The following is a 14,283-nucleotide window of genomic DNA, read 5'->3' as shown; positions in this document are numbered from 1 at the left end:
ACTTCTGGTTTTAATAAAGAAATAACTCTCTAATTGAATGCAGAAATCTTATGTAGAGAAGTTGAAGACCTAGGGTAAGCCTTATCTCCTTTTTGCATTTTGGTATAGAAATATGAATATGCACAGATTATTTATGAGGAAAAATTGATTTTGTGGAGTATTTTGTCTTGTTTCTCTGAATGCACAAGGAATTTAATGACATATCATTTTCTGACTGTAACTAACCCTTTTCAGAAATTGCTGAACTCAGAAACACTTCCCCCCCCCCCCCCCCTCAAGGCCAGGTTACTGGTATTTTCTTACTACCTTTTCCCCTCTTCAGCTTCTCTTCTATTTATTTCAGTTTGCTTTCTCAGGGCCTTGGCTTTTATTTACTGCATCAGTCACCAGGAAAACACCTCACAAAATGTAGCTTGGCTTCCTGTCAAGGCTTGCTGTGTGCTTTTATTTCAGTATTACTCCTCTAATTTCAGCTCTCTGACCACATAAAAGAGTGACTAGAGTAATTAATCTTTAAATTAATGGTTTAAATGGTTGTTATAGCTCTAGAATCAAGAACTTGAAACCTTAAATTTTCAAATAGTTTTGTTCCTCAGAAAAGCAAATGTGACATTTTCTGCTAGTTATTTTCTAGCTAATTTTTCCATATTGTGAGTCAAGTACCTAATTATTAAATAGTATGTGAACAAATAGGTATAAATCATTTCATTTGAAATGAAGGTATAACTACCTCAAGATTTTGAAAACAATATAAAACTTGCTATGTTTTTAATATGTGGTGTTTATATGAAAGTATTTATGTAAAAGTTTACATTTTACTATTTCTTGTTTTGACATCAACTGTGTTTTTAGTTACAATCAGTGCACACCACCTTCCCCTAAAAAATCTAACCCAACTTAAGTTATAGGAGGCAGTTACTGTGATTGTAAGATCTTTATCTGTCAAGGCAACTTTGGTTTGACACCTTCTTTGCCCCTTTAACCTTTCCCGAAGCATATGATTACTGATTAAACTGCAAGTGCCTCATGGATAACATTAACCTCAGGAGTTTCATCTGTCACTTATAGAAGTGCATTAATCACTTCTAGTATTTTGAGTGAAAACAAGATAGTCAGTCATGCACAGTAGTCTTATTTTGAAATTCTGTCTGTCCTTCCCTTCCAACTTTATTTTTCTATTTTTTGACTTGTATTTCAACATAAAATAGGCTACACAATGTTTCAGGGAAATTACTACCCGTTCCCTGATCACTGATTTGCATGACCTACAGACCTGACAGGGTGTATCTTTGAAGTTGTTTTGTTTATAATGTGTACCTATCTATTTTGGTGGCAAGTTTGTTATGCAGCACTCTCATTTTAAGATTTTTTTTTTTTTTTTTTTTTGTCAGTTAGAGTTAGACATAAGGTTTATGGAGCGCTGAATACTCAGTGATCAGAAATTATTTACCTTTATGCATCTGTGAAGTTTCAAAAGTAACCTGTGATCACCTACTTCTGTAGAACCAATAGGTTTTCTATCACATTCTCTTTGCACTTAGTGAGAATTAAATGGAACTATTTCAGAAAGTGGTTTGTATAAATGCTGTCACTTCAGTATATTATTCATATACATACAATATATACAAATGAGTTTGGATGGTTTGTTTTTTTTTTAAAGGTAGGCTGTTATTACTTCTAAAGGCTTTTGGCCTTGATATTTTTTATGTGAGGTTATGGTTTTTTACACTACTTAATAGTGTTCATCTGAACTGGATACTGTGTAGAATTGGAAGGACAAAAATGTGTTAACTGCATATTAAATAAAGCAAACCCTGACAGCAGGCTGTATGCTGGCTTTTTAAACAAAGGTCTTTTTCAGGATTTATTAAAAAGGTTGTAACTTCAGTTCCATCTGAAGATTTGAATAGACTTTATAAGGTAGTATCTTTCTGTCCTTTTTTTCCTTTTTTTTTTTTTTTTTTTTTCCTTCTGAGAAATGGTAAACAAAACACACCAAGGGAAGCAGAGGCTATGAATGCTCTCACCGTCAACTTCTGTTGGACTTTTAGGGACAAAGTTAATTCTTCTGCTGAGTATATAGACCTGTAAAAGCCTGCAGAGCATTAGGCCAGTTCTGTGTCAAATTTGGCATAGCCTCAGTTTATTCGGGAATCTTTTCCTCACTAGTGCTTAGAAGCAAGAACGTTTTATAGATTTTGATTTAAACATATGGGAAAAAAACCCTATCCTTCCTTCCTTTTCCCCGAAGCTCACTTCCCCCCGTTAAAAAGACTGTTTTGAATGAGTACAGTAAAGGAGGGAGGGGAAAAGGGAGTGTTCTCCTGGAGGCTGAAAGATGACTAGGTTCCTCTCAGGCAACCAGAAATAAAACAAGCTTTCTTCCACTTGGTTTAAAAGTAAGATTTGCCTTGAAGTTGTGAAGCACACCATGCCAGGCTGCTTAACCACAAAGCCTCAGCTACTCAGAAGTTGACAGATCCTATGTCTCTTTGACAGAGTGGGTAGGTCAACTGTCTGCAGCAGCTGCAGCTCCCACTGCCCAGTCTGACGAGCTGAGCTTGTCTTGCCATTATGTTAGTATGGACACATTGTGTCAGTCAGGAAGGTTGTATAACAAGAATTTGGAATTGCCAGATTATCCTGTGGTTTTTGGGTCATAGTTCTCTAGAGGTATGTTTAGTTTATTACTGTAACAGAAAGCCAGGAGGTTATTAGATTTATGCAAGGAAGTAAGTTGATTTGCATCCTGGCAGATGGGTGAAAAGAGGAAGGGATGTGATCTATCCTGTATTGCGTAGGTGTAACAAGATCCGCATTGGATAAGAGCTTGGAAATCACTTGAAAAATGTTACTGTTGAGAAGGATCATCATGGAAGAAGTCAGTCCACTGCTTACACAGACTTTGGTTTCTGTGGCATGACTTGATCATGAGTACAAGGAGAACATATCAAATGGACAGCTTTGCAATTGCAGCTGTGTTTAATTGTGGAAACCAAGGTGAAATTGATGGCAATGGCTGTGCATTTCCTGGCTTTCCTTTTTGTCACAGCTTTAACCAGGTGGATTATGGAGTACTGTGGATCTAAGGAGTATGTGCCATCCAGATTCACTGAATGAATTAAACTGTCATCCTACAATTTTTATCTTGGAACTTCTTCATTTTGATAGGTTAAGTGGTCTCAGAATCCATTTAATCTTGATCCTTATTTTGTCAGACTGTTCATTTGTGTAATGGTTAGCAAGACGTTTAACATTTAGTGCTTGTGTCAAAGCAATGAAGACACTGTCAAAGTGATGATTTATTAGAAAAAAAAATGAGTAAAATTCTGCAAACAAATATGTTAAAGGGGTGAGGGTAATTTTTTACAAGCCATATGTAACAGGAAAAGAAGCTTCTGAAATTTGCGTAATTTAACAGAAGAATTTCCGTAAAGTATGTTTAGAGAAAACATAGTCATACTGTTTGATAGCTGATGAGTAGCCTGTATACAGTGAATGTGTGACTTCAGTCTACCTCATTACCCTACATCTATACCAGAAAAACAATAACTATACTTTAATTGATACACTAGTTGCCGTTCTGAGCACAAAAGTTATAGATCTTTTGGATGCAGAGACTAAACCACCCTTTTATCTCTGTGGCGGTCCTTCTAAAAATGGTCTGAGACATAAAGATTAAAGAAGTTTTCATTCTCGCTGCCCGTGCTTTACCTCATCAGTGAATGGAAGGAAGGGTCAGTCTGGTTTATGACAATGCAAATGAGTGTGATTCTCATTGCTGTTCTAGCCCGTGTACCAGCAGCCAGCATTTCAAGGGCCCATATCTGTAGTTGCTTCGCAGCACACCTTTTCCTTTACTGCTTAGGATGGGTATCTTTGCGATAAACTGTAGCAAGTTTTGAACAGCACAGCTGTCATTGGCACCTGGGGTTAAGTTGCCACAGAAGTTTGGAGATAGCCTGGACACTTTGAGAGAGTCCCAAGCTTGAGAGATACAAAGTTAATGGAAAGGTTCCTAAGTTGTGCTGTGCTTGGAGGCAAGGAAGAATCTTACTCTGTTTGCTCTGCATTAAATAGGAATAATGTTTGTTTAAACATGTTAAACCAGTCATGGCATGTTTGTGTTCAATTTGCATTGTTATATTTTCCTGTATATTTATAAGTCTGTGATCACAGGATTTGAAACAAAAGTAGCCGATAAAAAAATTTATTATATCCAGTTATTTGGTGTAATTTGTTGTTATTTATAAAACTTCTTGTAGTTTCTGGGAATCAGCAAGACCTTTCTTCAGTAAAGAGTGAAGATTTTGGAAATGTTCAGGAGATGTCTACAAAAAGCCTCATTGTGGGCCCACTTAATCTTCGATTGGATAGCAGTGCGGTACACCGGATAATGAAAATGATAGTTTGTGCTCTGGAACATGAATATGAGCCATACAGCAGAACTAAGCCAGGTTTGCCCCTATTGCATATATGCAAATATACAGAATTAAACCAGACCAAATTCAGTGTTCTTGAAGGTGCAACTTCCAAATAATTAAACTCTGAATCTGCCAGGGGATTTTATGAGTCCAAAGAGCAAAATTTAAAATAACGATAAAATGAATTGCAATATCCCCATTAGTGTTGGATATACCTCTGAGATAATTTCAGACACTTTGGAGGCCATTCGTTTCAATCACAAGCCTCTTGTTGCGTAAGGAGGGCTTATTTCATTGGCAGCTCTAGCTTAATTTTGGAGTCTTAGAGAAGAAAGTATCCCTGTTGGTACGTATTTATTAGTTTGAAATAATAGTTATATATTATAAAAATGCATGGAAACAAGCTATGGTAAACTGTTAATATGAGTTTCTGAGAAAGAGCTATACAGATTTCAAAGTAAGGAAAATCCAGTTATGATTGGTTCTACTTAAGGCTAAATACAGTGTCAAATAAAATTACTAACTATGAGGGGGGGGGGAGGGGGGGAATGCTTTCCATTTTTTGCTAGTCCCTAACCAATTCTGAAACAGCAACTGTAGGAGATATTTTATATATTTTAGTCAAAACATATGTAATCTTGATTTATTGTAGATATTATGGATGGAAATAGAGCTATGCCAAGCTCAGAAGAAGTAGCATTATTGGAGGAATACATTCCCACTCGACTTACAACTTTCACTGTTCTTAAGTGTACAATTATAATCCCTGTGGCAGAATTCAATTTACTAGACCACCTGATGCCCATAATCATGGGTGAGAAGGTATGTATGCGCAGATATTTATTCCGTTCTTTATATCAGCATGTGCTATTTCACATACATTTTCTCACTGGGCTGTTATTCCATGTGCCAGATGTATTACTGAGTTCCAAATGAATTTGGTGCCCGTGAGCCTTCCCTTCAGATACCTAAGATGGGTGGTGTGTGCAGTGAATAGCTAGACTTGTAAACTGAAGGTGTCATGTACTGGTAGGAAAAAAGAATTTGGAAGAAAAAAGATTTTACATCATCAAGCAGATTAAAAAGAAGTAGCTCCAACTTGAATTTTTTTTTTTATGGAAACCTTTCAATCAGAATACCTGTTGTCATTTTGCCATGCAGGTCCTCCCGAACTTGGTCAAGTCTGAAATCTTTGAATACATAGGCTCAGTAGAGACTTCATAGATGTTAACAGCCAGCTCTCTGTGTACTAGTTCCAGCCAGGATGCCAGCAGGACTTTGGCTGTTACTGAGCATTTAACTGCTGAGTGACTAGCTTAGAGAGCCAGAAATGAAATTTTCTAACAGCCTTAATTTGTTTTATCTTCTGGGTATCTCCAGCTCAAGAATCCCATACTGGTTTTATTCCTACAGGGCTCCTTCCTCAATGCACAATGCTGAGGTACTGTAGGGATGAATCAGTGTTTTGTAGTGAAGACTTGCAGTAGGTTTACCTCTTGTGGCAGAGGCTGGAAGGTGTTTTATGGATAAGGGAAGGGACAGGAAGAAGAGGAAAAAAAAAATCAGTTTTTGATTGAGTTCAATTTCTAGGAATTTTTATCTGATATTAAACACTTCCAATGTGTTTTTCACAAGCAGACACTAAATACATGTTGCTTGTACTTGAGGACGAGCTTTTTTTAGTGGGATGTATTTTGTAGAAGCTCTCAGTATCTGTGATTCCAATTAAAGCAATGGGAGTTAGGCTTTTATTTGTGAAGTACTTTGCTGTGCTAAACATTCAAAAATTGCCATTCAAACTGACTTCCAGAATTAGTGAATTATTTTTGTGTCAGCCTTTCTTTTCAATAAGTTCTTGTCTAAAATGGAGATGAAGTTGTATATTTTGAAGGTGTTGTGAAAAGAACCAACATCTTTGTGAACCACTTATATGTAAGAAAGGTGAAAACCATTTGAAAAAGCTTATTACTTTTTTTTTTTTCCCCCAGAGATGGATTTGAGTAGTATTTACATGATAGAAGGCACAGTGACATTAAATTATCTTGATAACGTAATAGATACCTGCTGACTAGGGGAGCACTGTCTAACTTGTTCTGTATTTTCTTATAAAATGTGCTTATTTACAGTATGTTTATGTGGTTTAAGATTGTATGTGTATGCACAAGAGGACAGAGTACGGGAAGTCTTAATTTATGGCGTTTCTTATAATGTGGTTGTATAACCATTTTCATTGGTGAAGTGAAATACACACAATAACATACGTGTTAACACTTCACTTGGATTTCTAGTCTCTAGATTGTAACATATATAAAATTTTAAGTGTGTGCCATTTATTCGGTGAGCGTGCTTAAGGAGTGTGTATCTTCTTCTTAAATTTAGACTGCTTATCTTTGCAGTTAAGCTGGCTAGAGTGAGTGAACTGGTGACAAATCTGTTATCTCTTGATGTATTAGGATACATTCAGAAGCTTCTAATATTAGAAAATGGGACATTACCAGGTGCCTAATGGGAAGCATTATTTCATTTCAGCCTGGAATAGCCCAATGGATTGTGGTGCTTTTCACCTTATGGGCATGGGCATATGGTATTTTTATAATGGGAGAACAGCCCCGTATTTGTTGTAGGTGTGAGGCAAACAAGTTGAATTCAAGTGAACTTTTTTTTTTACTTGGAGTTTCAATTTACGTTTCCTGAGTGAAGTCAAGCCTATTTAAAACAATAATAATTTTGACTTTTAGACTGAAAGTCATACATACATCAGCTTATTGTCCTATTTTGATACAAGTTTAATAAAATTTTCAGATTCGTAGAGTAATTTGGTTTGGAAGAGATCTCTGGAGATGATCTCCAGGAGTCCAAAATCGTGCTCAAAGCAAGCCTGAGTAGAACAGGCTGCTGCAGAGGTTGTCCAGTCAAATGCTGAATTAGCTCCAAGGATGGAGATTCCATAAAAAGCTTTCCCGTAGGCCTGCTTGGAATTGCCTGTGTTTCAGCTTGTGTCCATTGCCACTCATCCCCTCACGGTATACCTTTGATAAGAGTCTGGCTCCCTCTTCTCTGTACCCTCCCAGTAGACAGCTGTAGACAGCAGTAGGATCTCCCTTTGGCCTTCTCCAGGCTGAACAACTCCAGTTATCTCAGTCTCTCCCGAGAGAGAGCTCATGTGCTCCAGCCCCATAACCACTTTGGTAGCCCTCCAACAAACTTATTCTGGTATGCCCATGTCTGTCTTGTACTGGATACAGTACTTCATTTTAATGGATACTGTGGAAAATATAGTTGGATGTTTAAAATTGTGATATTTATTTTTTTTGGAATAGCATCTTTTTTTGCTGAGATGTCTGGCATGACTGTGAATACATAATAATATATGGCAGTCTAAAGGTTAGATCAGCATGAGTTTAGTATGGTGATAGCGCTTTGGAGTGATAAAAATGTAAGCAAATATTTTATAGAACAAAATACTTTGTGTATTCTTGTACTGGGTTGACCTTGGCCAGCTGCCAGATGCTCACCCAGCCACACTCTCACTGCCCCTTCTCAACAGGACAGGAGGGAGAGAATAGGATGGGTCAAGATAAAGAGGGGAGATCACTTACCAATTACCATTACGAGCGAAACAGACTCAACTTGGGGAAAAGGAATTTAATTTATTGCCAATTAAAATATATTTGGATAGTGAGAAACAAAGACAAGAATCAAAGTAACACCTTTCCCCCATCTCCCCTTTTTCCCAGGCTCAGTTTCACTCCTTCATTCCCTGACTCTTCTACCTCCCACCCTGCAACACAGGGGGATGGGGAATGGGAGGTTGCGGTCAGTCCATAACATGTTCATGTCTGCCACTCCCTCTTCCTCACACTTTTCCCCTGCTCTAGTGTGAGTTCTTCCCACAGTCCTTGAGGAAAAATCTGCTCCAGTGTGGGCTCTCCATGAGGCTGCAGTGTCCTTCAGGGCATATCCACCTGCTCCAGTGTGGGGTCCTCCACGGGCTGCAGTGTGAATATCTGTTCTGGTGTGGTCTCTTCCATAGGCTGCAGGGAAATATCTGCTCCACCGTGGTGTCCTCCATGGGCTGCAGGGGAACATCTGCTCTGCTGCCTGGAGCACCACCTCCTCCCCCTCCTTCTTCTCTGACCTTGCTGCTCATACTGCTGTTTCTCACTTTTTTCCCCTCAGTCCTCTCAGCCTGCGTGACATTTTTGCCCTTTCTTAAATATGTTTCCATAGAGGTGCCACCAGCTTGGCCGATGGGCTCAGCTGTGTCCTGCGGTGGGGCTGTTGCAGCACTGGTGGAACCAGCTGGAACAAGCTGTGCCTGGCACAGGGTAGCCCCTGGTCTCCCCTCACAGAGGCCACCCCTGCAGCCCCCCTACCGCCAGCACCTGGGCATCTACACCCAAGACAATTATGGATAAAAAGTTTATACATAAATTTTAAACTTTGGAGAAATTATTTTGAAAAGTTTTGAGGATTCGTATTATAATGACCATAAGGCCATGGTATCTGTAAACAGTTTATTACATGTAGATTTGCTTGTGTGTGGGCGGAGGTAAGAATATGTAAATATGGTAGATAATATATCTGTAGTGTAATAATTGCATGTTTTTTTCCCCCTCCCCTAGAACTTAAGTGGACTGTTAAATGCTGCAAGCTTCCAGCCCCTGCGGCCTTTACCTTCTGTCCGAATTTTGGTGGATAAGGTTAACCTGGAGCACTCGGTGCCGATGTATGCTGAGCAACTGGTGCACATGGTCAGCAGCCTTGGCCAGCCGTCTGACAACCTGCTTCATTACTGTTACTCACACTGCTATCTGAAGGTAAAAGAAGGCTTGAGATCTGTTTCTCATTGCAGTGTGCTGAGAAAAAGTTAATATAAGTATGGATAATCCTAAGTGTTAGTAGGTTTCTTGGGAGAAAGTTTTCAGCTTATCTAAAAGGACGTAAACACATTTCACAGAATGTCGTTGTTTGGGATTGCGGCTTCTGACCTGAGCCAAATGTTTTGTAACATGAACAGAGAACTTCACATGAGGAAACTACACAGACTGAAGCCCCAAGGTCTTTGTGGCAAGATTGAGTTAAAATAATTTGGAACAAAACCTTTCCCCTCTTCTAGGATAATGCTCATATTCTATGTAGATCGCGATGAATTACACTTAGAAACTTGATGGGATGTTATGAGGAAAAACCATCACTTTTAGTAGTATTGATAGAGCAAAACCATGATAGTGAAGGTATACAATCAAACACTGTGGCCAAACAATTTTTTTTTTCATTATAAGAGGAAAAGCCTCTGAATGTTCTCAGTTAAAGATCCATTGTGTGAGAGGATTTCTTATTGTGAGGTTGGGGGAAGTTTAAGAAGCTACTGAAAAATTGCTTTGAGATTTTTCAGTAGCTATCTGCTGAGATTTTAGTAGAATGAAAAAGTGAAATCTCAAGAGGAGTTTTAAAACACACCTTCCAACCTTTTAGGATGTGCTCAGGCAGTTTGAAACCTTTTGGGTACTACTGAAATGTAAATATTTACTACTAGTACTGTTAATTTTGCTAAATTTTTCAGTCCATTCCCTTCCATTCTGATATCTTAATAGAGATTAAAACAGTGAAATTCTTACTATCTGCATAAAACAAACTCTGTCCCGGAATTGCATGGCAAGCTTTCAGTTTTCTGGTTGACATGTTTACCTTCTGTCACATTTAAAGTGATTGGGATGGCAATGTTGCAAGTCATCTGTATGTTTTTCAGTTTGAGGGGATTTTTTTCTATTCAAAAAGTTTTTAGCAGCTGTTCGATCAGTATTTGCAAAATGTGGACTTCAATTTTGACTTTTATAGGGTTTATTTGCTAGCTTTAATATAGGTCAAAGTGTTCTGTTCTTATGTGATGGTGGTACAGCATGTTAAAAAGTCAACTCTACAGCCATTTATTTTCCATATTGAACAGAGAAAAATCATAAAGAATAGTTGTGATGAACCTTTCTTTAGATGCTCTTATTAAGAAAAAAGCTTTGAAGGGAAGGTTCTCATTTCCTTAAATACCACTTTTTTTAGGCCAATGTTATTATAATTACAAAAAGTGATTTTATTTATTGTGTATGAAAGGCAATGTGCAATCTGAAAATTTAAAGGATATAGAATAATGTATTTTAGTTGATAAATTATAATTCAGCATTTTATTAAAAATTAGCAGAGTGTAGTTAAAACTTACTTTTTTGAGCGAAGAAAATATTTTTATAGGTATTCCTATTGGAACATTGTTTTAGGTAGATTTTTCTAGTTATATTTGTGTTTCGGGGGAAAAGGAATTATCTAAAAATAATACACGATTTATTTCATATTTATTGAATATATTTAAAAATGTGTATATTATGTTATAGAAGTAACTTGAAAGTGATCTAATCATGTGATAGCATACCCTTTGACCAGCTTAATTTGTTTCAGATATTTGGTTTTCAAGCAGCACTGACTTCTTTGGATAGTAAAGGATTGTACTGCTTCCCTGTTCCAGTTATCCCCTCATTCAGTACTGCTGTTTATGGCAAGCTGATCAAGTTTCCCAAATATTGGTGAGCATTAAGCGTGTACAGTGTATTTAAGTAATGTACTCAACTACTTTGCGTGTCTAATGAATGGTTTAAAAATGCCAAGCTCCATATATATCCCTAAACTTCTCTGTCTCTTCTATCATATTCTATTATTAAGTCTGTTATCATTAATAAATTTCTTTGTAAGGATAGCTGTTTTTAAACACCTTAGACCCCTGTTTGCTTGAGAGAACAGGCTACACAAGTCCTGTAGTAAATGGCTTTCTTCTAGACCTTGTAGAATTCTGTGAACCAGTTTCCATTCTTCCTTGAGTGGATATAAAAGCTGAAGGCAAGCTTGATGTGTTTAACTGAACAGGTCAGCTCTTTCTGTTTTAAACTCAACCAAATACTTTTATTTGTATTATTTAACCAAAAGACTTTTATTTCTGTTACTCATTACAGTTGGAAGTGTTTTAATATTGTGATCAGGTATTAAGCTGTTTGTAGTAGTTCAGATTTTAAATGCAAACACTTCTGTTCTGAAGACAATTTTGTGCTTTATTATAAAATGAGCTATATATATTTTTTTTTTTAACTTTAATGCCATGGAAATTCAGTATTTAAATTTAGCTCTACAGGTTAAGTCTTGTGATTGTAAATGTCAGTGTGTAATAGTTTTTATTAATAAATTGTATTTATAAAAACTATTTTCAAGAAAATGCGTTTTGGCAATACTTTGGACAGGACATTAGTTTTCTTTATCCCTCGTTTTGAGCAATAGCTCTCTGTAATACTACTTTATGACTAAATCTGTGCGAAGAATATTACATAAAATTGACAAGATAACAGGAAAACAGGTTAATGTGTGAAATATTTTTGCTTCAAACATTCTGTGTTGTATAGCTAATTTGTAACAGTCATTTGTTTGTGAAAGTTTAATGGATTGTAAAAAAAAAAAAAGACTGTCTATGATTGTTCATAGTGCTACACAGAGAATATGTTAGTTTTTCTCTCACAAGCTGTGACACCGTGTTAAATATAAGAGGTTTTTAGCGCAATCAGCACACCACCAGGTGGTAGCAGCCTAATTGGCTTTCTCATATTTTCCATCAATAGTTTACAAAAGTACTAACCACTTCAAATGAATTGCTATTCTGTTGCGGCGTTTTGCTAAAAAATAATAAATGTTACCAGGATAACCCATAATCGGCACTAATCAGAGTACCTCAGTACTCTGGCAGGATTGACAGCCTTTCCTGACATGACCTGACATTTAACACTGAGTTCTGGTTAATGATCCTTGTTAGTAAACTGTGGAAATAAATTAGTTTTTAAATGCAAACTTAAATTTATTTAGTACATTATAAAACCCATGGTTAGTTGTGCAAAACAAAAGAAATTTTTTTAGAGATGAAAAATGGTTGAAAAAAATCTGTCATCTGGCAAGTTCATGGTATTCAAGTGCTAGTACTCTCTCATGAATGCACTTGCGCTCTCTTTTGTGTGTGCTTGTGCTCACTGCGCTCGATCTCTTGCTCGCTCATGCTTGGTTTCTTGCGCTTTTCCACATGCGCTGTTGCATGCTTGCCATCACGCTCTATCTCAAGTGCACGGTCTTGCGCTCGCATTCTCTCTCACTTGTGCAGTCTCTGCTTCTCTCTCATGCTTTCTATCTTACTCTCTTTCTTTCTCTCTCTCTTATAAAAATACATTGTATTACAGTGCGTGCCCAGCTGGAAAATAAAGTATGGTAGACTAATAACATAGAAAACCAAAAACAAACAGTAGTTTTGGGGAGTGGAAGCAGGGGAATGGTCCTGCCTTACAATAGCAAATAATCTGTCGGTATTTATTAGCATATTTTGTAAGAGCAACACTTATTGTGGTCTACTGTATTTTAAAATAATTTCAATAGCTTTCTCATTTTGTGATATAATATCTTTCTAAAGCTTATTTATTTATTAACAGTGTGAAATAATTATATAAAATTAACTTATTCCAACAATTTACATAAACTAAGCAACACCAATTTGCGGGTAATAAAGTAGAAAACCAAATGAGTACAGCAGCAGCCTGGTTAAATGAAGTGTAGTTTGAAGTGAATAAAACTCCAGATGAAACGCATCAAATAGCACTTGAACTAAATCGAAATCAGCATGAGGACTGAGAGCTTCATTGAAGTCATGCAGTGAGTGAGAATTAGTCTGGTAGGATAACCTGGTAATGTCATTAAACTTAAATTCAGTCCTCCCCCCCAAATTATACCACCTGCTTTATTTGGATTTTTAGATTTCACATTCCAGAGTTTCTTAAAGTACACACATCTGATGCTACATGTGTTCTTCTATTTCTTCGTAGAAAATATATACCACAGACCATACCTTTTAAAAACAAAGACGTTTTATGAACTGTTATGGAATCCCTCAGGTAGTATGTTTTGAGTTAGCAGTGAAAATCTCAACTTTATTTCTGACATAAATCAGTAGAATAGCTTTCTTTTCTAGTTTCAATATAATAATCTCAAAATGTAGATGGTGTATTAAATACTATAGTAATATTTAGTTTTTAGAACTAGTTGATAAACATTGGTAACATGTTTTAATAGATAAAATTTCAGCAACATCAGCCCAGTAAATTCCAGTAAATAACCATAAAAGTTACAAAAGTGCTGTTTTGTTTTACCTACTAGATTGATGTCTGTTTTAATTTCAGTTAATACACTTTCTTCTTATTAAAGAAATGTGCTCAAGCTCACTAGTTAACTAAGTCTTTGACATCTTTTAAATTGTATAGCTAATCTATTTTTATATTAAAGTAAAAACATCTGGTCTTTTGTTTTTGTCAAGCATAACAAGATGCAAAATACAATGTTAATGTCAATATTTTACAACTACTTTATGTAGTGTTGCATGCCAGATTGTAAAGCAGCTTTCAAAGCTTTCAGGAAGATGTCTAAAAACAACTGAGAATTAGCAGAATATGGTCGAGCCTAGAATGTTTGGCAATAAACATTCTTTTCATTCAGAAATCTTGAGAGGAATTAGCTGATTTCTTTTTCATTTTTTCTTTTGGCTACAATGTCTGTGGTAACAGATGAGGTAATTAAGTGTAAGACATTTCAGTGTTATAACCCTCATCACTTATGCAATATCACAATATGCAAGAATATTAAAGTAACATTAAAGAATATAGATTCTGAATAGCCTTCCTTTATTTTTCTGATACCTGGATTGATAGCGAAGTGTGTTATCTGTATGTTTTGAGCTAGATACTGGTCCAGCTATGTGTGCTATTTTATTAGTTTTCTTCTTTTCTTGACCTGTCTT

General features: G+C 36.5%; 1 protein-coding gene across 5 annotated transcripts in view; it reads left to right on the top strand.

Annotated features, from left to right (window-relative positions):
- Window positions 1-14,283, top strand: part of VPS13B (vacuolar protein sorting 13 homolog B) — a 497,028-nt gene that overhangs the window by 84,960 nt on the left and 397,785 nt on the right. For all 5 annotated transcript variants that reach the window (XM_076329345.1, XM_076329347.1, XM_076329346.1 and 2 more), the window contains exons 13-16: window positions 4,266-4,457; window positions 5,077-5,246; window positions 9,050-9,244; window positions 10,872-10,996. In XM_076329345.1, the coding sequence (XP_076185460.1) occupies window positions 4,266-4,457; window positions 5,077-5,246; window positions 9,050-9,244; window positions 10,872-10,996 (682 nt within the window). The remainder of the gene's footprint in view (window positions 1-4,265; window positions 4,458-5,076; window positions 5,247-9,049; window positions 9,245-10,871; window positions 10,997-14,283) is intronic.

This window comes from Aptenodytes patagonicus, chromosome 2 (assembly GCF_965638725.1).
Source record: "Aptenodytes patagonicus chromosome 2, bAptPat1.pri.cur, whole genome shotgun sequence".
Classification (NCBI taxonomy): Eukaryota; Metazoa; Chordata; class Aves; order Sphenisciformes; family Spheniscidae; genus Aptenodytes; species Aptenodytes patagonicus.
The sequence above is the reverse complement of the archived record's forward strand: the minus strand, read 5'-3'. Positions and strand labels throughout refer to the sequence as shown.